The sequence below is a fragment of the Ornithorhynchus anatinus genome, chromosome X3, assembly GCF_004115215.2.
Source record: "Ornithorhynchus anatinus isolate Pmale09 chromosome X3, mOrnAna1.pri.v4, whole genome shotgun sequence".
In the NCBI taxonomy this organism is placed as follows: Eukaryota; Metazoa; Chordata; class Mammalia; order Monotremata; family Ornithorhynchidae; genus Ornithorhynchus; species Ornithorhynchus anatinus.
In genome coordinates, this window is record NC_041751.1 from 22925362 (window position 1) to 22949145 (window position 23784).

The 23784-nt window shown below is 54.3% G+C and overlaps 1 protein-coding gene across 1 annotated transcript in view; it reads right to left on the minus strand.

Annotated features, from left to right (window-relative positions):
• Window positions 1-75: 75 nt before the first annotated feature.
• Window positions 76-23784, minus strand: part of ACER2 (alkaline ceramidase 2) — a 34002-nt gene continuing 10293 nt past the window's right edge. Inside the window, exons 2-6 of the mRNA XM_029053972.2 lie at window positions 20584-20698; window positions 19734-19875; window positions 16588-16725; window positions 2813-2950; window positions 76-857 (exon numbers count right to left, since the gene is read on the minus strand). Coding sequence (XP_028909805.1) covers window positions 671-857; window positions 2813-2950; window positions 16588-16725; window positions 19734-19875; window positions 20584-20698 — 720 coding nt within the window. The 3' untranslated portion in view covers window positions 76-670. The remainder of the gene's footprint in view (window positions 858-2812; window positions 2951-16587; window positions 16726-19733; window positions 19876-20583; window positions 20699-23784) is intronic.

The window sequence follows — 23784 nt, forward strand, 5'->3', positions numbered from 1 at the left end:
TCTGCATGGGTGGTGAAATGAAGTCATACTTCATTTTAAAACAGTTCAGTGACAAATTTCCCCTTCCTCTAATCATTTCAGCCATTTATGTTGTGATTATTGGTTTTGGGGAGGAGGGAGAGAGGAAAGAAAAGAGGACTTGGATTTCTTGTGCTTTTTTTTCTTTTCTGTCCATTTTTCCAACTGTCAGCTGTCTTTCAAAATGGGATCTTTGGCATCTCAGAAGGTAGATTCACTTGTTCACTCTCATAGAAACAGTTTAGGAAAACACGTGTGGGGAAGCAACATCGATAAATAGATTCGGAGTTCCGATTCAGTCTGTCGTTTGGTCTGACGGGGACACCCGGTTATCCCCATTTTTTAAAGATAATTTATAGCCAAACAAGCTGCCGCATCTAAAAATAAAGCTCATGAAAGAAAGAAAGAAAAAAAAAAAACCAAGGGCATTCTAGATTTCTCTATTACAAAGAGTTTCAGTCCCCTCTCCAGAAGAGAAGAGAGGAAATACATTTTTTTCTGCCATAATCGCACCCTTGTGGATTCCACGTTCAGATGGGGTAGAAACAAAAAAAAGTCAAATAGAGCCAGACTCCGCATCCCCTGACCTTACCATTAATTAAACCCAGTGAGTGAGAAAAATAAATAGGGAGTCCATCTGCTCTACTTGGCATCAGGTGATCTTGACCGGAGACTTCTTGTGGGCGCAGAGGAGGGAGACGTAAGGAACTCCTATAAACGCCCATTTTTCGCTGGGCCAGAACTTGATGACAGGGCCCTGTTCCGGTATCTCCGAGGCGGCGTCGAAGTACGCAAAGCAGACGCAACCCAGATAGGCAGCGAGGCAAATGAGAATATGCCTGCAACAGATAAAATGGGAAAATCCTCGTCAGCGTTCAGCCGCCTACAGATTCCGCGGTGAAGGGCTCTCCTGCCCCTTCTTGCCTTTCTTCCCACGGCTGTAATTACATTCCTCTTGCCTTTTAATTAGGAGGAGGCGTCATTGCAACCTGCGGTGCTCACTGCCGAGTCGGAGAATGGTATCCCCCGACCCACTCCCAGCCAACTGCTGGGACCCGGTGCTCTGAAGATCGGCCTTAATTCCCGTGCCCAGGGAACCTCCCCTCAGTCTGCCGGAATCTGCAAGGGTACACGAAAGCGTGCCAGCTGATCGGTCAATCGGTGGTGTTGATCGAGCGCTTCCTGAATGCGCGGAGCTCGGACGAAGCCCTTGGGAGGGTTCAGTGCCATAGGCGGGCTAGATGCGGTAGGCCTGCCCACGAGGCGCCGTAGTCTGCAACGTGGGCAAGAGGCAGGGCTTGAATGGCACCTTTCCCCGGGGAGAGCTCCAGGGCGGTTACGCCCGATCAATACCGTGCCACTTCTGGGCACTTGTGACTGAGCTGAAACAGAGCTCTCAGGACGCAGTATATCCACGCTCAGCGGGGAAGTGATGGGGCGGAGACGTGAGAGGAAGAGTTGAGCGCACGGCGGAACGTTTTTCCAAACTTCAACTGAGAAGCGTCTTACCTGAGCTCAGCTCTCCCATAACCCACCTCCGTGCCACCCCCTCCCCGGCCCCCGACTCTCCCCCACCCCACCATCACCATCGTGGCTCGGTGGAAAAAGCGCGGGCTTGGGAGTCAGAGGTCATGGGTTCGAATCCCAGCTCCGCCACTTGTCAGCTGTGGGACTGTGGGCAAGTCACTTCACTTCTCTGGGCCTCAGTTACCTCATTTGTAAAATGGGGATGAAGACTGTGAGCCCCGTGTGGGACAACCTGATTACCCTGTATCTACCCCAGTGCTTAGAACAGTGGTCTGCACATAGTAAGCACTTAACAAATACCAACATTATTATTACTATTATTATTATCACCACCATCATCTCAGCAGCCGGTACCATGCCTGTCGCCAGGTGGATCCTCAGTGAATACTCCTGATTGATTGATTTAAATGCTGGCTATGGGGCCTAGACCTCGAGTTTCCAGTTGGCCAGTCGGTTGCTTTATCGCCCTCCTGGCTCTTTATAGTATTTCTTGATTCTATTTATTGCGATTGTTTTTGTCCGTCCGTCTTCCCCGATTAGACTGTGAGCCCGTCAATGGGCAGGGATCGTCTCTATCTGTTGCCGAACTGTCCATTCCAAGCGCTTAGTACAGTGCTCTGCACATAGTAAGCGCTCAATAACTACTATTGAATGAATGAATGAATTTCTCAACGTTATTGAAACCGCTTCAGCGTGAGTTTTGAAAAAGAGATCATCCATTCGTTTCACCCTCATTTGCGAGGGTTTCTTAACTTCCAACTTGAGCCGGATCTCAATTCCTTCTGCGGCATAGGTGACGCTCCTGCCCTCAGAGCTCCCTCATTCGGTCGTTCATTCGATCGTATCCTTGGAGCGCTTACTGTGTGCAGAGCCCTTGGAAAGTACAATTCGGCAACAGATAGAGACGATCCCTACCCAACAACGGGCTCACGGTCTGGGGGGGGGGGGGGGGAACAGCTAACAGAACAAGCAGACGGGCATCGAAATAAATAAATAGAATTATTGATGCACATCATTAATAAAACAGAATAATGAATACGTACAAATATACACAAGTGTCGTGGGGCGGGGAGAGGGGCAGAGCAGAGGGAGGGAGTCGGGGCGATGGGGAGGGGAGGAGGAGCAGAGGAAAAGGGGGCGGCTCAGCCTGGGAAGGCCTCCCGGAGGAGGTGAGCTCGCGGTACCCTCCACTCTAATAGAGAGGAGGACGAAGAGGTTCTCAGCTTAGCACCGCACACTGGCCGACTCCATTACACAGGGGACTTACCATACGCAGTGCAAGTAGGGGAAGTTGAAGGAAGACCACATTTCACAGAACACTCTGTCACTGATCCAGCAGAAGAGAGCCAGGGTCCACCAGAGACCGGAAAAAAGGCCCAGCTTGTAGACCCGCACGTTATCACACCTGGAGACAAAATCAACACGACAGAGCGTTTTCGATCATCTCGAGGTCCGGTGGGGCCTTCCCGGCTCCACGACAACCCTCGGATGCCGTTTCTTTCTGGGTACTGATTTTCATCACCCAGAAAACTCGTTCAGTTGGGACACGGCCTCGAGCCCGTTGGGGATGGTGGCTGAGCAATTTTCTAGGGATGGCCGGAATTAGGCCGGTCTGCTCTCGAAGAAGGGGGAAGGTAGGGTAGAGAAAGAAAGAGAGAGAGATTCTTTTTCACTCTACAGCTCAGAAAATCAGGCTGTCGCCTTTCGGAAGAGCCTCTGGGGAAGATTTCGGCTCAGTGTGGAATACTAGAGCTTTCCTTCCTGAGAAGTCAATGTGCTTCCACCCTATATATTAACCCCATTTATCCTCACAGCATTCTTATGAAGTAGAATCCAGCGATCATTCTGGCAAATGAAAAGTCGCGCTGATCGAACATATCCTTTACCAGTCTTTCCACAGTGCCTTCCCCGGTAAAGGATACTCTCAATCGCCGCAACTTTTTATTTACCAGAATGATTGCCAGATTCCACCTGACAGGAAGGTTGGGAAAAATGGGAAAGGCATAGCCACACAAAAGAGATGCAGAAATATTCACTTCTCCTTTTATCCAACAGTTCTAATCTCCTCCCTGATCAAAGCTTTCACATCAATCCTTATCATGGCAAAATTCGCCGATTTTTTTCCCTTCCCCCGCCCACGACTACCTCTGGTAGTCAACGGCACATCGTTTGTGTGAAATGCAAGGCCACCGAAAACATTACGCTGGGTCTCTCGCTGGCTCTCCCGCCAGTTCCCCGACCAAGCTCCGTTGGGCAGGTTCACTCGAGAAAAGAAAAGAAGTCTTTTCTTACATCTGTCACAAAAGCATTTCGGTTTGGAGATGTGTGCACGCACGTAAATTCAAGCGAGGGCTCTCACACCCGACAAGCCGAGTCCAGTTTAAGCTCTGCAGCTCAAGCAACGTGAGACGGAAAAAAAAAAATGAACGATGGTATTTGTTAAGCGCTATGTGCCAGGTACTGTGTTAAGCACTGGGGTGGATGCGCAAGCATACAGTTCCCATTCCACGTGGGGCTCAGGGTCTCGATCCTCATTTTACAGATGAGGAAACTGAGGCCCAGAGAAGTGAAGTGACTGGCCCAGGGTCACACAGGGTCACACAGCAGACAAGCGGAGGAGCCGGGATTAGAACCCATGACCCTCTGACTCCCGCGCCCGGGCTCTATTCGCTACGCCGTACTGCTCCTCGACTTGAAGAGAATTTAAAGAGGGTCGTGAAGTGAAGGAACCAAATTATTGACAGGCAAACAGGATTTATGAAGAAAGGCTAAAGAAAGGGAGCTCATCAAGCCGAGAGAAAGAGAGACGGAACAAGGGATTCAAAAGTCTCTGAGCACGTGAAGCCATTTGGTAGACGGAGGGGTTAGAGAAGCGGCCTGGCCTCTCGGTAAGAGCACGGGCTCGGGAGTCAGAGGACGTGGGTTCGAATCCCAGCTCCGCCGCTTTTTGGGCAAGTCACTTAACTTCTCTGTGCCTCGGTTACCTCATCTGTAAAATGGGGATTAAAACTGTGAGCCCCGCGTGGGACGGCCTGATCACCTTGTATCCCCCAGCGCTTAGAACAGTGCTTGGCACATAGTGAGCGCTTAACAAATACCACCATTTATTTTATTTTCACTTGTCTGCTGGGTGACCTTGGGCAAGTCACTTAACTTCTCCTTGCCTCAGTTACCGCATCTGTAAAATGGAGATTGAGACCGTGAGTCCCACGTGGGACGACCTGATTACCTTGTGTCGACCCCGGTGCTTGGAAGAGTGCTTGGCGCATAGTAAGCGCTTAACAAATACCACCAGCATTATTAATATTACGATCATTTCACACGGGTTGTCAGGAGTTATTCTGGTCACAAAATAAGCATAGGACAAGGCGGACGGGGGGGGAGAACAAACTGCAGGAGAAGCCATTTAAACTGGGCATCGGGAATTATTCTCTGACTGGAAGTGTTGTGAAATTCTAAAACAAACAAGTCGCCAAGGGATGTTACATAATCTCCTTCCCCGTCTGGCAGCCAGCGGATCTGTACGGTTCTGTCTGGGAGACAGCTGTGGCGGAGGTCGAGCGGATGGGGAAATGCCGAGTTCCATTAAGGAAAGGTGCTGAGAAATATTTGCAAACGATTATACCGAACGAAAGGACCAGATTGTCGTCAGCACATCTCTCACGGGAAAAAAACATCACGATACGTAGGCGCCGCCCTCCAGAAGGACGGCGGTCACTGCCTCCAAGGGTGTTGAGTTTTGGGGGTGGGGGGGCGGGTCATTGTTCTCCCCACCCCTCCTACCCCCCGTAGCTTTTGGGGCTGGACTCTAAGGCACACTCACCCCAGACCCGAGAACTTCCAGGCCGACTGAAAAACACTTAAAATCCAGCCTTTCTGGCCCGAGAGCTCACTGAAGGCTGCCCGTCTGCCATTTCTGCCTACCCCGCTTTCCCTTGCCCCTCACCTATTTCTATCGGCTTTCCTGCCCTGAGTCCAAACTCGGCTCTCTCCTCCCGTGGCCCCGGTGCCCCGCACCCACCGCACGGAAAGGCGTTTTTTTCTTTGAATTTCAGTCGCCGCAGGTAAGTCGATTCCCTCACTACCCTCTCCTCCCCTCACCCTGCTCCCTTCCCAGTTTTCCCTTCCCCGGGTGGTTTGATGTTACCGAGGTCTCAGCTGGGACCCTCCGTTTGGTCGGACACCCGCCCCCTCACCCGAGGTTGGGTGACAGGTTTTGACTCTCTTCCCCGTCCCCTCTTGCGCCTCCCTCCTTTGCTTCTTGGCAGAGCCCGGCGGTCTCGCCATCTCTTCCTCTGGCAGAGCGGCCAATCCCGTCGTCATGAAGACCGTCAGCGGTCCGCGCCTCGGGGAGCAAACGAGCTCGGAGCCGTGGACGGTGGCCCGCGGGGAACCTCCGCGAGGCAGGGAGGGGAAAGACGGGGGTCTTTGGGATGTCAAAGACACTGCGTTCCTAGGGGACCTGGGACCGGAGGTAGATCCGGAGGCCCAAGCGGAGCTCCGGAGGGGGAGCCGGAGAGACGACAGTGCCCGGACACAACGCCGGGCGAAAAAAGTCAAAGCCGGTCCGAGAGGGAGGCGACGGCAACGTTCACTCAATCGTTTGATCGTATTTACCGTGCAGAGCACTGCACTAAGCGCTCGGGAGAGTACAACGTAACCATAAACGGACACATCCCCTACCCGCAACGAGCTCAACAACAAACCAAGCCGGCTCTCCCTCGCTTAGGGCAAGGAAACGGGGCCGGGTTCTCGACAGCCAGCCATCGGAAGAGTCCCAGCCGGAATCCCAGGAGCATTTTTCCTGCCTCCCACCCGCATCCCGAAATCGGCCCCTTCCGCTCTAGCAGCAGCTTTCTTCTTTTTGGCCCTTTCCCTTCCCGTTCCCAGTTCGCTATCGACAGCCGGGGCAGAGAGGGGAGACGAGAGAGGGCAGGGCCGAGTCGCGCATGCTGTGTGGGGGGTGAAAACCGCTCGGAATGGAGGAGAGCGGGAAGGGAGGAGGGGGAAGGGAGGAGGGGGAAGGGAGGAGGGGGAAGGGAGGAGGGGATGGATTCACCCGCAGTAACTAGAATGAATCGTCCGTGGCAGGGTTTACGGATCCCGGAGTAAAGTCGGCGACCACCGCGAGACGCAGCTCCAGGTTGCGTCTCCCGTGGGGGTGGATGTACCCAGGGGCCCGTCTGTATTTGAGACATCGGGATTCGGGAAAAGCGACATTCAGCATCCTTCCGAAGCGCTGAGCCATCACACTGAGGTCACCGTAATAAATAATAATAATAATGTTGGTATTTGTTAAGCGCTTACTATGTGCAGAGCACTGTTCTAAGCGCTGGGGTAGATACAGGGTAATCAGGTCGTCCCACGTGAGGCTCACAGTTACCTCCCAGTTTACAGATGAGGTAACTGAGGCACCGAGAAGTTAAGTGACTCGCCCACAGTCACACAGCTGACAAGTGGCAGAGCTGGGAGTCGAACCCATGACCTCGGACTCCAAAGCCCAGGCTCTTTCCACTGAGCCACGCTGCTTCCCCTGCTTCACGCTGCTTCACCGTAGATGGCGGCGACATCTGCGGAAGAGCTGGAACGGTCCTTACGGTCGCTAGACTGGCAGCTCGTTACGGGTAGGGAAGGGCTCCGCTAGTTCCGTCGCACTGTCCTCTCCGGAGCACTCGGCACAGTGCTCTGCGCATAGTAAGCGCTCAATAAATGCGATCGATTCCTTTCTAACGCAGCGACTGGATATCCAAGAGCTACTGCAAGCCGCTCAGATCTCTCGACCTCTCAGACTCAGGTCAGGGCACCATATTCCCCGAAGTCTCAAGGCGAAGCTCTTCATTTTTAAGGAAAATAAAACTGGAGCGATATCACCGATATAGATTGGATTTTGCAAATCGACGGGCCCGGGGTTTAGTTCAGCCTTGCCGACAGACCGGCACAGGGCAAACATTAGAACACGACAGGGGCTGCTCGGATAGATCGGGAGCCCTGGTCTCCGGAGCAGCTGTTCCCAACTGGAAACGGCACCCGGTTCGAAGGATCTCTTCCCCGGAAGTAATAATAATAATGACGGTATTTGTTAAGCGCTCACTATGTGCAAAGCACTGTTCTAAGCGCTGGGGGGAATACAAGGTTGTCCCATACGGGGCTCCCAGTTTTTAATCCCCATTTGACAGATGAGGTCACTGAGGCACCGAGAAGCGAAGTGACTTGCCGGCAGTCACACGGCTGGCAGGCGGCGGGGCTGGGATTCGAACCCATAATAATGATAACAATGTCGGTATCTGTTAAGCACTTCCTATGTGCCGAGCACCGTTCTAAGAGCCGGGGTAGAAACGGGGTCATCGGGTTGTCCCACGTGAGGCTCACAGTCTTCATCCCCATTTGACAGACGAGGTCACTGAGGCACCGAGAAGCTAAGTGACTCGCCCAAAGTCACACGGCTGGCAGGCGGAGGAGCCGGGATTCGAACCCATGACCCCGACCCCCAACCCCGGGCTCTTTCCGCTTAGTCACGCTGCCTCAGGCGTTGGAGGCCCTCGCGTGGTCCCACATTTCATTCTCTGGCCAGGCCACCAGAGGGGACTGGACTGTGAGACCGTCATGGGACGGGGATCGTGTCTAACTCCCACCCGCGACTTCTCTCCCAGCCCTTAGCGCAGGGTGCTCTCTAAATGGGGAAGCGGCCCGGCGGAGTGGAAAGAGCAGGGGCCCGGGAGGGAGAAGGTCATGAGTTCTAACCCCGGCTCCACCCCTGCGTGGCCTTGGGCAAGTCACTTCACCTCTATGTGCCTCAGTCTCCTCATCTGTAAAATGGGGATGAAGACTGGGAGCCCCAAGGGGGACAAGGGCTGTGCCCAACCCTCTTTGCCCGTAGCACCCCAGCGCTTAATACGGTGCTCGCCACGTGGTGAGCGCTTAACGAACACCATGATTACTATCATTATTATCATGAATGAATACTACTCCTACTGCGATATCCTAAGAGAAGCGGCGTGGCTCAGTGGCTAGAGCCCGGGCTTGGGAGTCAGAGGTCATGGGTTCCAATCCCGGCTCCGCCGCCTATCAGCTGGGTGACTGTGGGCGAGTCACTTTGCTTCTCGGCACCTCAGTCACCTCATCTGGAAAAAGGGGATGAAGACCGTGAGCCTCACGTGGGACAACCCGATGACCCCGTATCTGCCCCGGCACTTAGAACGGTGCTCGGCACATAGTAAGCGCTTAACAAATACCGACATTATTAGTATTTTAAGTGATAAAGATACCACTGATTGCGGGAAATGGGTCTGCCAACTCTGTTATATGGCACTCTCCAGAGTGCTTAGTACGGTGCTCTGCACCCAGTTAGTGCTCAATAAATACAATCGATTGATTGACCGATGGCTGGATTACATGAGCATTCGCTCCGGATTTCTTCTGCCTTTCCACTTAGTGTCCTGGCTGACCCAAATCCATCGATGGTATTTGTCGAGCACGTACTGGGTGCAGAGCTCCGGACTAAGCACCTGCTCGATACGGAGCTGGATGAGCAAACCCTGGCCGTTCGGGGAGACGGGGACCGAATGTTTTGTTTTGTTTTTTCCGACGATTCAGGCAGCGGAGTGAAGTAAGGACTGGACTGGGGAAAGACAAGAGGGAGGGAGGTCAGCGAGGAGGCCGCTGCAGTAGTCAGAGCGGCATAGACAGCAAAGACTCTTGAATAAACGGAGCAGCTGCAATCTCTCTCTCGTTACATCGTTTTGAGAGTACCTTCAAAATATAAGCGTCAGACTTTAAATAGATTCCGCTAAGAACACCTCATGCGGAGACTCCGTAGACGAGATGGAGCGTGACTCCAGTTCACTGCTTATTGCTGGCTGATCTGTATTAAAGAGTCCCCAGAAAACACTTAGGGGAAAGATCGGTTGCAAATGTACGGTTCCCATTTAGAGCGAAGCTCTCGCGAAATGAATAGGCCGGTGCCAAGTTTGAAACTCAGACTCCTGGAGTAGCTCTTACACTCCTCCTGACCAGAGTCAGCATCCAGGTCTGCGGACTCGCAAACCCGGCGCTCAGAGGTCTAGAAGGCAGAAAGCAAGGAGAGAAGGATTCCGGCTTGGTTCCTCCATAACGTGTTTCGGTCCGCGTAAGCATCGCTTGTTTGTTTTGAGTTCCCTGAGACCGGGAGACTGAGATGAACTTTTTTAATAAAGCTGTCAGGCTGAAATGAATAACACCTTGACAGCTGCAGAAGTACTTCACCCCGGTCCTCCCACGCCCCCCAATTGCCAAGACGCGAGGCCAGGGATCCGCGTCACCCCCCGGCCCGCCGCCAAATGTCATCCCAGGGCTCTGCTCCCAACCTGCCTTGCCAGGGCACGGCAGGAAAGGTCCACGGCAGCGGCGGAATCACCTCCAGAGCAACTGGGGGCTGGGAAGATTTTACCTCTGATGACTGGGACTGTCCCCCCTCTCGGGGTCAGACCTGGAGAATTTCCATTCATTCAATAGCATTTATTGAGCGCTTACTTTGTGCAGAGAACTGTACTAAGCGCTTGGAGTGTACAATCCGGCAACAGACTGAGACAGTCCCTGCCCAATTAATTAATTAATTCATTCATTCATTCATTCAATAGTATTTATTGAGCGCTTACTATGTGCAGAGCACTGTACTAAGCGCTTGGAATGAACAAGTCGGCAACAGATAGAGACGGTCCCTGCCGTTTGACGGGCTTACAGTCTAATCGGGGGAGACGGACAGATGAGAACGATGGCAATAAATAGAGTCGAGGGGAAGAACGTCTCGTAAAAACAATGGCGACTAAATAGAATCGAGGCGATGTACATTTCATTAACAAAATAAATAGGGTAATGAAAATATATACAGTTGAGCGGACGAGTACAGTGCCGAGGGGATGGGAAGGGAGAGGGGGAGGAGCGGAGGGAAATGGGGGGAAAAGAGGGTTAAGCTGCGGAGAGGTGAAGGGGGGGTGGTAGAGGGAGTAGAAGGAGAAGAGGAGCTCAGTCGGGGAAGGCCTCTAGGAGGAGGTGAGTTTTAAGTAGGGTTTTGAAGAGGGGAAGAGAATCAGTTTGGCGGAGGTGAGGAGGGAGGGCGTTCCGGGACCGTGGGAGGACGTGGCCCGGGGGTCAACGGCGGGATAGGCGAGACCGAGGGACGGCGAGGAGGTGGGCGGCGGAGGAGCAGAGCGTGCGGGGTGGGCGGTAGAAAGAGAGAAGGGAGGAGAGGTAGGAAGGGGCAAGGTGATGTAGAGCCTCGAAGCCTAGAGTGAGGAGTTTTTGTTTGGAGCGGAGGTCGATAGGCAACCACTGGAGTTGTTTAAGAAGGGGAGTGACATGCCCAGATCATTTCTGCAGGAAGATGAGCCAGGCAGCAGAGTGAAGAATAGACTGGAGCGGGGTGAGAGAGGAGGAAGGGAGGTCAGAGAGAAGGCTGACACAGTAGTGTAGCCGGGATATAACGAGAGCCCGTAGCAGTATGGTAGCCGTTTGGGTGGAGAGGAAAGGGCGGATCTTGGCAATATTGTAAAGGTGAAACCGGCAGGTCTCGGTAACGGATAAGATGCGTGGGGTGAACGAGAGAGACGAATCAAGGATGACACCGAGATCGCGGGCCCGAGAGACGGGAAGGATGGTCGTGCCATCCACGGTGATAGGGAAGTCCGGGAGAGGACCGGGTTCGGGAGGGAAGATGAGGAGCTCGGTCTTGCTCATGTTGAGTTTTAGGTGGCGGGCCGACATCCAGGTGGAGACGTCCCGGAGGCGGGAGGAGATGCGAGCCTGAAGGGAGGGGGAGAGGACAGGGGCGGAGATGTAGATCTGCATGTCATCTGCGTAGAGTTGGTAGTCAAAGCCGTGAGAGCGAATGAGTTCACTGAGGGAGTGAGTGTAGATGGAGAACAGAAGAGGGCCAAGAACTGACCCTTGAGGAACTCCAACAGTTAAAGGATGGGAGGGGGAGGAGGCGCCAGCGAAGGAGACCGAGAATGACCGGCCAGAGAGGTGAGAGGAGAACCGGGAGAGGACGGAGTCCGTGAAGCCAAGGCGAGATAAGGTATGGAGGAGGAGGGGATGGTCGACGGTGTCAAAGGCAGCAGAGAGGTCAAGGAGGATCAGAATGGAGTAGGAGCCATCGGATCTGGCAAGGAGGAGGTCACGGGTGACCTTAGAGAGAGCAGTCTCGGTAGAGCGGAGGGGACGGAAGCCAGATCGGAGGGGGTCTAGGAGAGAATGGGAGTTAAGGAATTCTAAGCATCGATTGTAGACGACTCGTAGGATTTTGGAAAGGAAGGGTAGGAGGGAGATAGGGTGATAACTGGAGGGGGAAGTGGGGTCGAGAACGGGTTTTTTTAGGATGGGGAGAAGTGTGCATATTTGAAGGCGGAGGGAAAGGAGCCATTGGAGAGTGAGCGGTTAAAGATAGAAGTTAAGGAAGGGAGGAGGGCAGGGGCGACGGTTTTAATAAGGTGAGAGGGAATGGGGTCCGAGGCACAGGTGGAGGGGGTGGCGCTTGCGAGGAGGGAGGAGATCTCCTCTGAGGATACTGCGGGGAAGGATGGGAAAGTAGGGGAGAGGGTCGGTGGGTGGGAGGGGAGAGGCGGAGGGGTGACTTTGGGGAGCTCAGACCCGATCGTGTTGATTTTCGTGAGGAAATAGGTGGCCGGATCATCGGGGGTGAGAGATGGGGGAGGGGGAGGAACAGGGGGCCTAAGGAGAGAGTTAAAAGTCCGGAACAATTGGCGGGGGTGACGGGCATGGGTGTCGATGAGGGAGGAGAAGAAGTTTTGCCTGGCGGAGGAGAGGGCAGAGTTAAGGCAGGAAAGGATAAATTTGAAGTGCGTGAGGTCGGCTTGGTGCTTGGACTTTCGCCAGCGGCGCTCGGCAGCTCGAGCGTAGGAGCGTAGGAGGTGGACGGAGGAGGCGATCCGGGGCCGCGGGTCAGTGGAGCGAGAGCGGCGGAGGGAAAGGGGGGCGAGAGAGTCGAGATGAGTAGAGAGGGTGGAGTCGAGAGCGGAGACCCGATCGTCGAGAGTGGGAAGTGGGGACAGGGCGGCGAGGTGAGGAGAGATGCTTTTGGAAAGACGGATGGGATCGAGAGAGCGGAGGTCTCCGTGGGGCAGTAGCGAAGGTTTGCGGGGGGAGGGAGCGTGAGAGATGAGGCAGGTGAGAAGGTCATGGTCGGAGAGAGGGATTTCAGAGTGGGTGAGGGAGGGGATAGTGCAGCGGTAGGAGATGACGAGATCGAGGGTGTGACCGAGTCGGTGAGTGGGCGCGATACGGTGGAGGAGAAGGTCGGCAGACTCGAGGAGGGATAGCAGGCGAGCGGCAGACGAGTCGTCGGGTACGTCCATATGGATGTTGAAGTCTCTGAGGATCAGAGTGGGCAGAGAGAAGGAGAGAAGGAAGGTGAGAAAGGGGTCAAGGTGGTCGAAGAAGTCGGAGGTGGGACCGGGAGGGCGGCAGATGACGGCGACGAGTATCTGGAGGGGGTGGTAGAGGCGAACGATATGGGCTTCGAAGGAGGGGAAGGAGGGGGGGGGGGGAGGGATAGTGCGGAAGCAGCAACGGGGCGAGAGGAGGAAGCCGACGCCTCCTCCCTTACCGGTGAGTCTGGGGGAGTGGGAGAAGGAGAGGCCCCCGCCGGAGAGGGCGGCGGCGGAGACCGTGTCTTCGGGAGAGAGCCACGTTTCCGAAAGGGCGAGGAGGAGGGGAGAGCGGGAGAGGAAAAGGTCGTGGACGAAAGGTAGCTCAGCTGTAACAGAGCGGGGGTTCCAGAGGCCACACTTGAAAGTAGCTGTGGGTGCAAGGGGGGGAGGGGGGGAAGGGGAGGGGAAGGGGAGTTTCGGATGGGAAGGAGGTGGCGGGGCCCTGGACGGGGAGAGGGGGATGAGGGGTAGCGGTGGGACGGGAGGACCGGGATGGGGCGTGGGTGGGGAAGAGAGAAGGGGGGAGGGGGTGAGGAAGGGGTTTGGTGGGGGGAAGAGTAGGGGGAGGGGGAAGAGGGGTGGCGCTGGTAAAGTGGGGTTCTAGGGCAGGGGAGGGGAGGGGAGGGGGGGAGAAGCCAGAGGAGAGAGCGGGAAAGAGCTGAGCGAGAGAGGGGAAGGGGAAGGGGAGGATAGGAAGGGGCAGGAGGGGAGGGGGGAGAGGAGGGACATGGCGAGGCCAGAGAGGTGGGTGGCAGCACTGACAACAATAAACAGTAACAAACGAAATCGGTAATATAGCAACATGATACAGTATGATACAATACAGTAGTGTTAATATAGCAACATGACGGGCTCACAGTCTAAACGGGGGAGACGGATGGCAAAGCAAAAACAGAACAGAACAAAAGAAACAGTCTTCATTAACAAAATAAATAGGGTAATGAATAATACATACAAATATGCACAGTGCTGAGGGGAGGGGAAGGGGGAAGAGCAGAGGGGGGAAAGGAGGGGAATGGGGAGGGGAGGAGGAGCAGAGAGAAAGGGATGTCTCAGTCCAGGAAGGCCCTCTGGAGGAGGAGAGCTCTCAGTAGGGCTTTGAAGAGGGGAAGAGAGTCAGTTTGGCAGAGGTGAGGAGGGAGGGCATTCCAGGATAGCGGGAGGACGTGGGCCAGGAGTCGACGGGGGGACGGGTGCAAACGGGGGACGGTGACGAGGAAAGCAGCAGAGGAGCGGAGCGAGTAGGGTGGGCGGTAGAAAGCGAGAAGGGAGGTGAGGTAGGAGGGGGTGAGGTGATGGAGAGCCTCGAAGCCCAGAGTGAGGAGTTTTTGTTTCGTGCGGAGGTTGATAGGCAACCACTGGAGGTTTTTGAGGAGGGGAGTGGCGTGCCCAGAGCCTTTCTGTAGGAAGATGATCCGGGCAACGGAATGAAGGATAGACTGGAGGGGGGAGAGACAACTGTACCAGTCACGACTACGGGAGGGAGAGTCCCAGCAGAGGCCTGGCCGTTCCGTTCCTAGCTTGGGCGGCGGCTAGCGAGCGGAAGGCCATCGCTACGGGTCAAAACTCACCCGTGCCGGGCAGCGGCGGCAAGGAGAGAGTCTCGGGCGGGGACTCGAGTTTACCGTGCGGAAGGAGGCGGTGGTAAACCGCTTCCGGATTTTGACCGAGAAAACTCTATGGATCCGCTACCGGAACGATCGCAGACGGAGGTGGGGCGTTCTGGGAGAGATGCGGCCATGGCGTCGCTACGGGTCGGAGACGACTCAACGGCGTGAGACCGTCGGACTCTGGACCGCCCTGCCTGCGCGATCGGGAGCCTGAAAAGCAGCTCCTTCGACCACAGGTTCTTGAGCAGTTGTTGTTTTTCTCGTGGTTCCGTCTTCTCAGGTTGTTTTGTCTTCATGTATTCGATTCTTCCCTGTCTGCCGGTCGCCCACCTCCCAGCCTCCCCTTTTAGTCTGTGAGTCCCTTGAGGGGAGGGACCAAGTCACAGTCATCCCTTGTCGTGCTCTTCCCCAGGGGTTCGTACAGCGCTCTGCGCACGGTAAGCGCTCAACGGATACCGTCGAATGAAGGACTATTCGGTGCAGAACCACTAGGTCGACTGGATGCGAATATGGTCAGTTGTCCACGGTGACAGCGACGGCGGCTAAGCGGCACGGCGCAGTGGAGCCGGGATTAGAACCCACGTCCTCTGACTCCCAAGCCCGTGCGCTTTCCACTATCGTCCCACTATCATCTTCCGCTCAGAAAGGTTGCTGACCCCTGGCTTAGATTCCTCCGTTCCTTCAATTCAGTCGCATTTATTGAGGGCAGAGCACTCCGCTGAGCACTCAGGAGAGCACAGTACAGTAACGGGCAAACTCATTCTAGCCTGGCTAGAAACTTAGCTGTGCTTAAAATAATAATAATAACTATGATACTTGTCAAGCGCTTACTAAGTGCCAGACGCTGTTCTAAACACCGGGGTAGACACAAGTCAATCAGGAAAATCAGACACCCCGTGGAGACGCTTCGTCTCGGCTCATGCCGTCGCGTCGTGTCCGACGCCATGGACGCGTCTCTCCCGGAACGCCCCCACCTCCGTCTGCGATCGATCCGGTGGTGGATCCAGAGAGTTTTCTCGGTCAAACTCCAGAGGCGGTTTGCCGTCGCCGTAAACCCGAGTCTCCGCCCTCGACCCTTTCCCGAACCGTTGCCAAAGGTAGGACTATACGCCAGTCGGGTTAGGAAACCGTCACCTCGCCGCCTGTCTGCACTGGCGGTCAAAGACGGGAGGCTCCAGGGAAGCTGTACGCGGCATGACTGGATCAGCCCTCTCCCTCCACAGCCCCGGTAAACTCTCCTCCCGCTGGGGCGGAGGGCTGCCCGCATCACATCAGCCGAGAACGCTCTTGCACCATCAGCTGAGGAGCAGCGGGGCCTAGCTGCAAGAGCACGGGTTCGGGAGTCAGGAGACGTGGGTTCTAATCCCGGCTCCGCCCCGAGTCCCTTCACTTCTCTGTGCCTCGGCTACCTCGTCTGTAAAATGGCGATGAAGACTGTGAGCCCCATGTGGGTCAACCTGATTACCCTGTACCTATCCCCGCATTTAGAACAGGGCTTGGCCCAGAGTAAGCGCTTAACAAATTCCATCATCATCATTATCATTATTAGCTGAGCTTCCCGGCTGGCAGAAGTGCGGGATAATACAGCTGCTTCTATACCGCTTTCCCAGCCTCACCTCCCTCTCTCCCTGAGCAGTAAGGGAACATCTACCGGGGCCTTCGGCAGCCTCTCTGCTCCCTTCCTCCCCCGGCAAGAGCGGTACGAGATAGTAACTCCTCTCCTCATTTAGAGTTCCAAGAAACTGAGACGTTATCATTTTCAAGACGGGCGTGACTTGCCCGATATAACAGAGCTGCACTCTATGAAGATCGATAAAGTCGACACGACAGGATTTCAAATAATAAATGACGTTGAATCCCCCCCACACAAACACACCAACACGACCCTCACGGGAGCTTCTGACGTAAAGAAGGGGTCGGGGGCGGGCCGAGATCCCCCGGAGGGTATCGGGACTGGACGCGGGCAAGGAATGAAACGCTCAGAGAGGGGTCTCATACGTAGCACCCACCTTTTCAGTTCTGCGATGAGCAGTGCCGTACAGGGAATGCCCAGGGTCATCAAAGATATGTTATTGATGGCAGGTTTAACAAAGGCGAGGCAAGTAGTGACTCCAGAAAGGATACAGACCATGACTTTAAACCTGCCCCTGAAGAACGAAAGACAACAAACAATAAATTCTCCAGTTAGTATGTCAGGATCCACGTGACCGAAGTACAGAACAGGAAGCCTATGGAGATCCAGAGAGATCTTCCAGCGGTACGACATCCTTAGCTTCCAGTGGTCTTCATGTTCCTTTCAACCCACCCTCCCCAGACTCGCTCTGACTCTCTCTACCCGATAGGAGCTCGACAGAAATCTTCGCCGAACTATTTGCCGACCTCGCTAATACTTTTACGCCGGGCTCGCCTCGTGGAATGTGCTTCGCGCTTCTGTTGAATTTTCCCAGACACTCGGTATAGGGTATTATGGCACCCGGTGGGCGTTCGATAAACAGAATCACTACCACCGCTGTTAGAAAACTGACGACTCGTCTTAGTACCACGGGGTTTTCCTGAAAACGCTTTTCCCTCTCAGGGAGTTTGTGGCCTTCCATTTTGCTTTGTTTCCCCCAGGATTTTTTTCAAGCTCTTACGCAGACATCACTGATGTTCCAGCCTGGTCACAGACCCCCGCTGCTCTGAACTCCGGAGCCAGTCAACGCTCCACAGATATACCGGACTTTCCGAAGGGTCAGTGACAGAGGAATCGTAGCCCTTCGGAGAGCAAGCAGAGGGGCTCTGCTGATCGCGTATCAGTGGGGTAACCAAACAATTTCACTAAAAGCCTCACCTTTTGGTGGTCAACCTTCAGTGGTTTACATCTGGCGACAAGAATTCAATTTTTCACGAAAAGGTAAACCTAACACCATAGCTTTTCCCTAGCCCAGCAGAGGAGCGGAGGAGATCCATAGAGCAGTCAGTCTAACGCTGACTCTTTCTGAACAGCATAAGGTCTTTACTAGATTTCTCCCGTGCTTCCTAATTCCAGGTTATCTAGATGAGGGCTAGCGGGCCTACCGCGGTCGGATTTCGGTCACTGCCCTTGGCAGAGAGAATACAGATTCTCTTACAACTGCAATTTCTGACGTAGTAGGAATTTTCCATCTCCATGCTGTATTTCTATTTGACCCCCCACGTGGGGAGTCAAAAACCAAGGGATGAGAGGCAACGAGGCATAAATGTTGCTCTGACAAATATTTTATTCAAGGGGGGCTGGTCTGCATTTCAGTGAGGAATGGGGCTGCGTATTTGGGTCAGGTAAAGGGAGCTTTGGGACTGAAACGCAAATTTCGTCCATTTAGGAAGGAGTCAAAGTGCACTTTGGTTTCAAATATGACTTCTGATGACTTAGAGGAAAACATTTCAGCAACGAGGCCCGGGATGTCACCGACCGAGCCCGCTGCAGGGCTGTTTCCGGTCCAGAATCGCAGCACAGATTCTAGACAGAGGGAAAAGTTCAAGAATGTAGGACCCTTACAGTCAGACGATGAACAGTCCGTAATTGCAAGCTGAGCCCTTTTTGCCCACCGCTGATTTATCCTGGGGATAAATTAGAGCCGTTTGAATACGGCATTACCACAGGAAGGTCCTGTTTTATGAAAACAGTTACTGCGACTTCCAAAGGTGTCTGATTGGAGGGGGCAGTTTCATCCGTGAGTCAGAATAATCAAAGAGGTATTCATTAAGGTAATGGGAATTCTTAGGCGAACGTCAGTTCCGCCCAAATGAAACCCGCCTTCTCTGAAGAAAATATCAGGAGCACTGCTCGTTCTCCTAGCAGTGACTGCATCAAATTCCCAGTTTAGTTTTTCCTCTGGAGCGTTTGGAGGGCGGTGGCTTGAGCTGAAACTTCAGATACTGGGACTTTCTGATTCAGCCCCGTTTTGCAACGGGAAGAAATCGGCCAGTTTGGCGATAGCGGGATCATCTCAAGTCAGCAGAGCGATCCAACGCACAAACGCCGAGGAAGCAGCGGGGCTGAGTGACCTAGTTCCAGGCCCAGCTCTGCCCCTGGCCTGCTGCGTGACCTTGGGCGAGTCATTTCACTTTTCTCATCTGTAAAATGGGGACCAGATCGTTCCCCCTCCAACTTAAGACTGTGAGCCCCATGTGGGACAGGGCCTGTGCCCAACCTGATTATCGCATATCTAGCCTGACGCTTAAAGGGTAACGTGCCTGGCCCGGAGTAAGGGCTTAACAATCACCATTTTTTTAAAAAAAGCTGTGGATCCAGGGCAGATGAGGGCTTTGTGTGTGTGTGTGTGTATGTGGACCGAGGTAGGGAGAGGCAGGAGGCTGGGAGGTCAGCAAGGAGGCTGACGCGGGAAGCCATTCGGCCGAGGAGGAGTGACCGTACTAACGTGGCAGAGCTTTGGATGGAGAGGAAAGGGCGGATCCTGGCGACGTTGCGAAGGTGAGACCGACGGGATTTGGTGACGGATTGGATGTGCGGGTTGAATGAGAGAGCGGAGTCAGAGATGACACCGAGGTTATGGGCTTGTGAGTGCCGGCCACGGTGACGGGAAAGTCGGGGAGAGGACAGGGTTTGGGAGGGAAGACAAGGACCGGGTCGAAACGGGACTAACGGTTACGCTGAACGAACTCGCCGGAGCACGAGAAATGGAGGTTTAAGTTTTCCAACAGTTAGCAGATTGCCTGCCGCCTTAATGACTTTTATGGTTACAGCCTAAAGTTATTCATGAACTCCCACCAGAATCTCTGACGTGCCAATTGAGCAAGTCTGCCTTTTCGGTACCCCTAGGCTCCCTCCCCGTGGAAACGTCCTCCCTTCTCTGTGCTCTTCCAGAAGGAGACCGACCCTCCTAAGAGTCAGAGAAATCCCGGCCACCGATAACACGGCAGCCCTGCCAAGACGAAGACCACCGAGGAATCCGCCCCATCTTCTCCCCCCCCGCCCCCTGGCTCCTTCTTCTCCCTATTATCAGGTTCCTCCTCCTCCCCGAGAAGGTGCCTCTATTCTCCTGCATTCGTCTTGCCCGTCTATCTCTAGCCGGGCACCGAGCAGGAACGGCCTCTAATTAGGTCACGCACACCCAGTGCCTTGACCACTGCTAACACGGCGGGGTGGGGAGGGGTGAGAGGATAATCAGATTACCTGTCATTTCGAAAAACCCTTGGCAGGTACCTTCTGGGAAACCACATGGCCAGAGCGCACATCAGGACCCAGAGGATAGCAAGTTCATCAAGCATCTGACCCAAGAAACTCAGCGTTGCATGGAAATACACCGATCCGATTCCTAGAATCAATTCAAAGTGACACACAGATTTCATCATTTCATCGCTCAAAGACAGGCGTCGTCGCTGGCCCCCGAACTCTCGGCGAATGGAACCCGAGAGGGAGAATCCCTTCGATTCCTCAAAACTGTCTCCTGAAAAGATGGCGGGATCCAACCGCTTCACCGTACAAGGTGTACTGCTCGGCCTGAAGTGGCTCGTAGCATATCCTGTTCAAGATTCTCCCTTGGGTTAAGGAGGGAGTAAACAATCTTGGGCGCCGCTGGCTTGGCAGAGCTCACGTAAAATGAAACATAAATACTTGCGACAGAGCGTGTTGGAACAATGAAGGATCAAATGCCTAAAATCTATTTTGCTTCATTTCTCTGGATTACCGGTTGCCCCAGGACGGAACAGGTCCACGTGACTCTCCCCTCAGAAGACGTTCCCAGAAAAATGAAGATCAGTCAGTAACAATGACCGTTACGTAAAGGAACTTTAAAGTCAAATTATGTAAGACACGGCCCCGACCAACCACCGCTGTTTTCTTTGATTTTCTTTGACTATGTGCCGACTCTGATGTCCGACGAGTTCAGGAAAACAGCTTGCTGGACGTCAGAGGCTCTTTGGTTTATACAACAGACTGTACGCGAGGGTCAGGAAGCATCCCGGAATCGATTTCCTGCCTTTCATTTTGTGCACGGCAGGACCCTAGCTAGGTCTCAACTTACCGACGACGACAAGGAGAGTCCATATTAAATATATTCCGCTGTTGAAGCACGTCGCGTACTGACGGAATAGGCACATGCATATCGGCGGCAGAATGAAGAATAAGACGTTGCTGATCTGGAAAATAAAACAAAGAAAGCAGCTTAATGACACGTTTAGGCCAGGGAGATCCTGTTCAAGAGCCGGGAAATCTCGCTGTCACGGAGAAATGATCGGGAAATGATAGCAGGGCTCCCCCCTCCCCATCCCCACCCCGCAGAGTCCTTCGATGGATTTCCAGCTGAAGAACTGAATGGGATTCTGGAGTCTCTGAACCAGGGTTCATAGGGTGGAACCCGGTGAAGGTGACAGAATCGATGTCCCTCGCTCCCTCCATGAAGTCTGAAGGAGAGCTGGTTTAATCGCCTGACCTGACTACAACTAGTCCAGCTGAATGAGGAGGGGTTGGCGTCGGGGAGGGGAAAGGGCAGGCGTCGCAGGCGGACAACGGAGCCGCTCTGGGGAAACGCAGAAGCGGAGGAGCCGGGGGAGGGTCGGCGGCAGAGCCCTCCTTTGGGAGACTGCGTCTTCTGGCCTCTCCCTGGCTCCTCGCGCAACTGGAGAGTATTCCAGGCATGGGGAGCTGGAGAGAGATTCCCAGCTCCCGCCCTGGCCTGGTCAGTTCCCAGCCCTTCTTTCATAACTTCCTCTGGGAAGTTACACAACGTACGGCGATGGATCGGAGAGTCTGGATACGTGCTTAGGTGTTGGCCAGTCATGACTTAAAACGCTCTTGCAAACTCCCCCCCCACTTCTCCTCCTCCTCCTTCTCCTCCTCCTCCTCCTCCTCCATCAGCGCCCCAGGATTAAACAAGGTGGTAACGCCCTCCTCTGCCATCGCAGCGGCGAAGCCCCATCGCACCAAAAGCGCAGTCGCGGCACAGGGTTGGCAACGGAGCCCAATGGAAAGAGGACCCGCGTTCTGATTCCCGCTCCGCCACTCACCAGCCGCGTGACCTCGAGCGGGTCGCTTCACTTCTCCGAGCCTCAGACTCCTCGTCCGCGAGCTCCCGCCTTCTCGGGCCGTGAGCCCCACGGGGGACCGGGACTGGATGCGACCCGATGATCTCGTGTCAGGCCCCAGTGCTTAGGTCAGTGCCCGGGGCTTAGTAAGCGCTTAACGAATATCCCAAGTACCACCCTGCTAGACCGAAGAGCTTGAGAGCTTCCTGTGCTAACAATATCCCGCAGTTCTTATACTTACTCCTGTCGACTTTGTCTGTTAACTATTGCTCTTGCTTTATTATTTCTTTCCTTGCGCTCTTCCCCTCCCGTCTGCTCCCTTTTGGACCGATCCTTAATTATGGTAACTAACACCCTCGCTCTGTCGGCACGACACACCGATTAGAGAAAAAGAAAGTGGTCAGAGCAGATAAAATACAAATGATTTACCTGCCTAAAACACATTTTTATGAGACTACCCTTCTTTCAGAGGGTATATAAACCAGGAACGTAAAGGAAATCACCAGGGTTGTGGTTTTTTTTGGCAACCGACCACATCGGAGTTTCAACCTTCTCCCCAACCAGGGCTTAATATCCGTGCTGCTAACCCAGAGGAAACAAAACAAAAATCTGCAGATTTGAGCTTCACCTCCTTCACCTCCCTTGGAATGTGTCACTAATTTGATTTTCCCGTTTGGAAGGGAAGCTGTGGGTTTCCAAGACACAGTCACCTCCCCGTACAGCATGCCTCGTCCTTGCAAAATAAGGAATAAGCGACCTCAGTGGCAAGTGGCTAGTTTCAGAACAGGATCGAGTGTTTCCGAGTTGAGTGCCAAGGTGGAGGCGGAGATGCAGCTGAACCGTAAGCTGGCAGGGGACCTCGGCGTTTAGGAGATCTGCCGTTTTCCTACGGTGCTATAAACGTCTCGTCTTAACCACGCCGAGGGGACAGGTGCCGCAGAGATAACTGCAAAACCCCCATAACCCTACACCCTCCCTGGTGTCGGTAGCCGGGGACAGTGTTTGGGACACAGAAGCGCAGGCTCTGGGCTTCCTGCCTGACATCGGAAGAGATCTGTTATGAAAGAATAATCGAGTTGGACTGAGGTATTCGGGAGATTTTAGCGTCTCACGCTCGTACGGTCCTAGGATGTAGGGGTAGCCTTCTCGGAGAATCCTGGGGAAACAGGGTGGCCTGGTGGCAAGAGCTCAGACCAGGAAGTCAGAGGACCCGACTTCTGATCCCAGCTCTGCCACTCGCCCGCTGAGTGACCTGGAGCAAGTCACTTAACCTTTCTCTGCCTCGGTTTCCTCAGCTCTAAAATGGGGGGGGGGGTTCAAGACCCGGTTTCCCTCCTAGGTAGACTGTGAGCCCCACACGGGACAGGGACTGTTTCCAACTCGGTTATCACGTATCTGCCCCAGCGCCCGGTCCGGTGCTTAACACGTAGTGAGCGCCCAACAAATAGCACAAGGTTTTTCCCCCTTCTTCTTATCATTGGTCATTCACTGGGTCGGATTTACCGAGTGCTAGGCGCTCGAAAAGTACAATTGGGCCCACATCAAGGGAAACTCAGACGTCGGTACGCACGTCTCGTCTGACACGACGGCTAGGCGGACGGCCCGATCGGAAGGACGTCTGCAATTCCTTAGCAGGGACCTAGCCAAAATGTGTAAGGCAAACACACGCTGTGGGAGAACTGGCCACGTTATAGTTCCAACCTCCTCCCTCACCCGGGCTACTGACCCCGAGGGCAAAAAAAATCGACAGGCTTGAGCTTCACCTCCCTTCGGCCCACGGTCTCGCCGGAAACGCCTCACACGGTGATTTCTAAGAGGCAGAAGGGTAACCGGGGACCGGTCGATTTACAAACCGAAGAATCGGCTTCTGAAGCGTCCCTGCCATGAAGACCTTGGCTCACCCGGCCCCGCGGAAGGGGGGAAGGAGCAGGGCCCCGGAGTCCAACGAGAAGATGGCCGCTGAGGAGTTTTCCGAGGTGTCAGGACAATCGGGCCCTCTCAGGGTCGCGCCCGGAGAGTTTCCGGCACTCGACCGGTCTCGACTACGGGAGGGAGAGTCGAGCAGAGGCCTACCCGTTCCGCCCCTCGCCTGGCCAGTGGCTAGCGAGTGGCAGGCGATCGGCTACAAGTCCAAACTCAGCCGTGCTGGGCGGCGGCGGCAGGGGAGAGGGTCGAGGGCGGAGACGCGAATCTACCGCGTG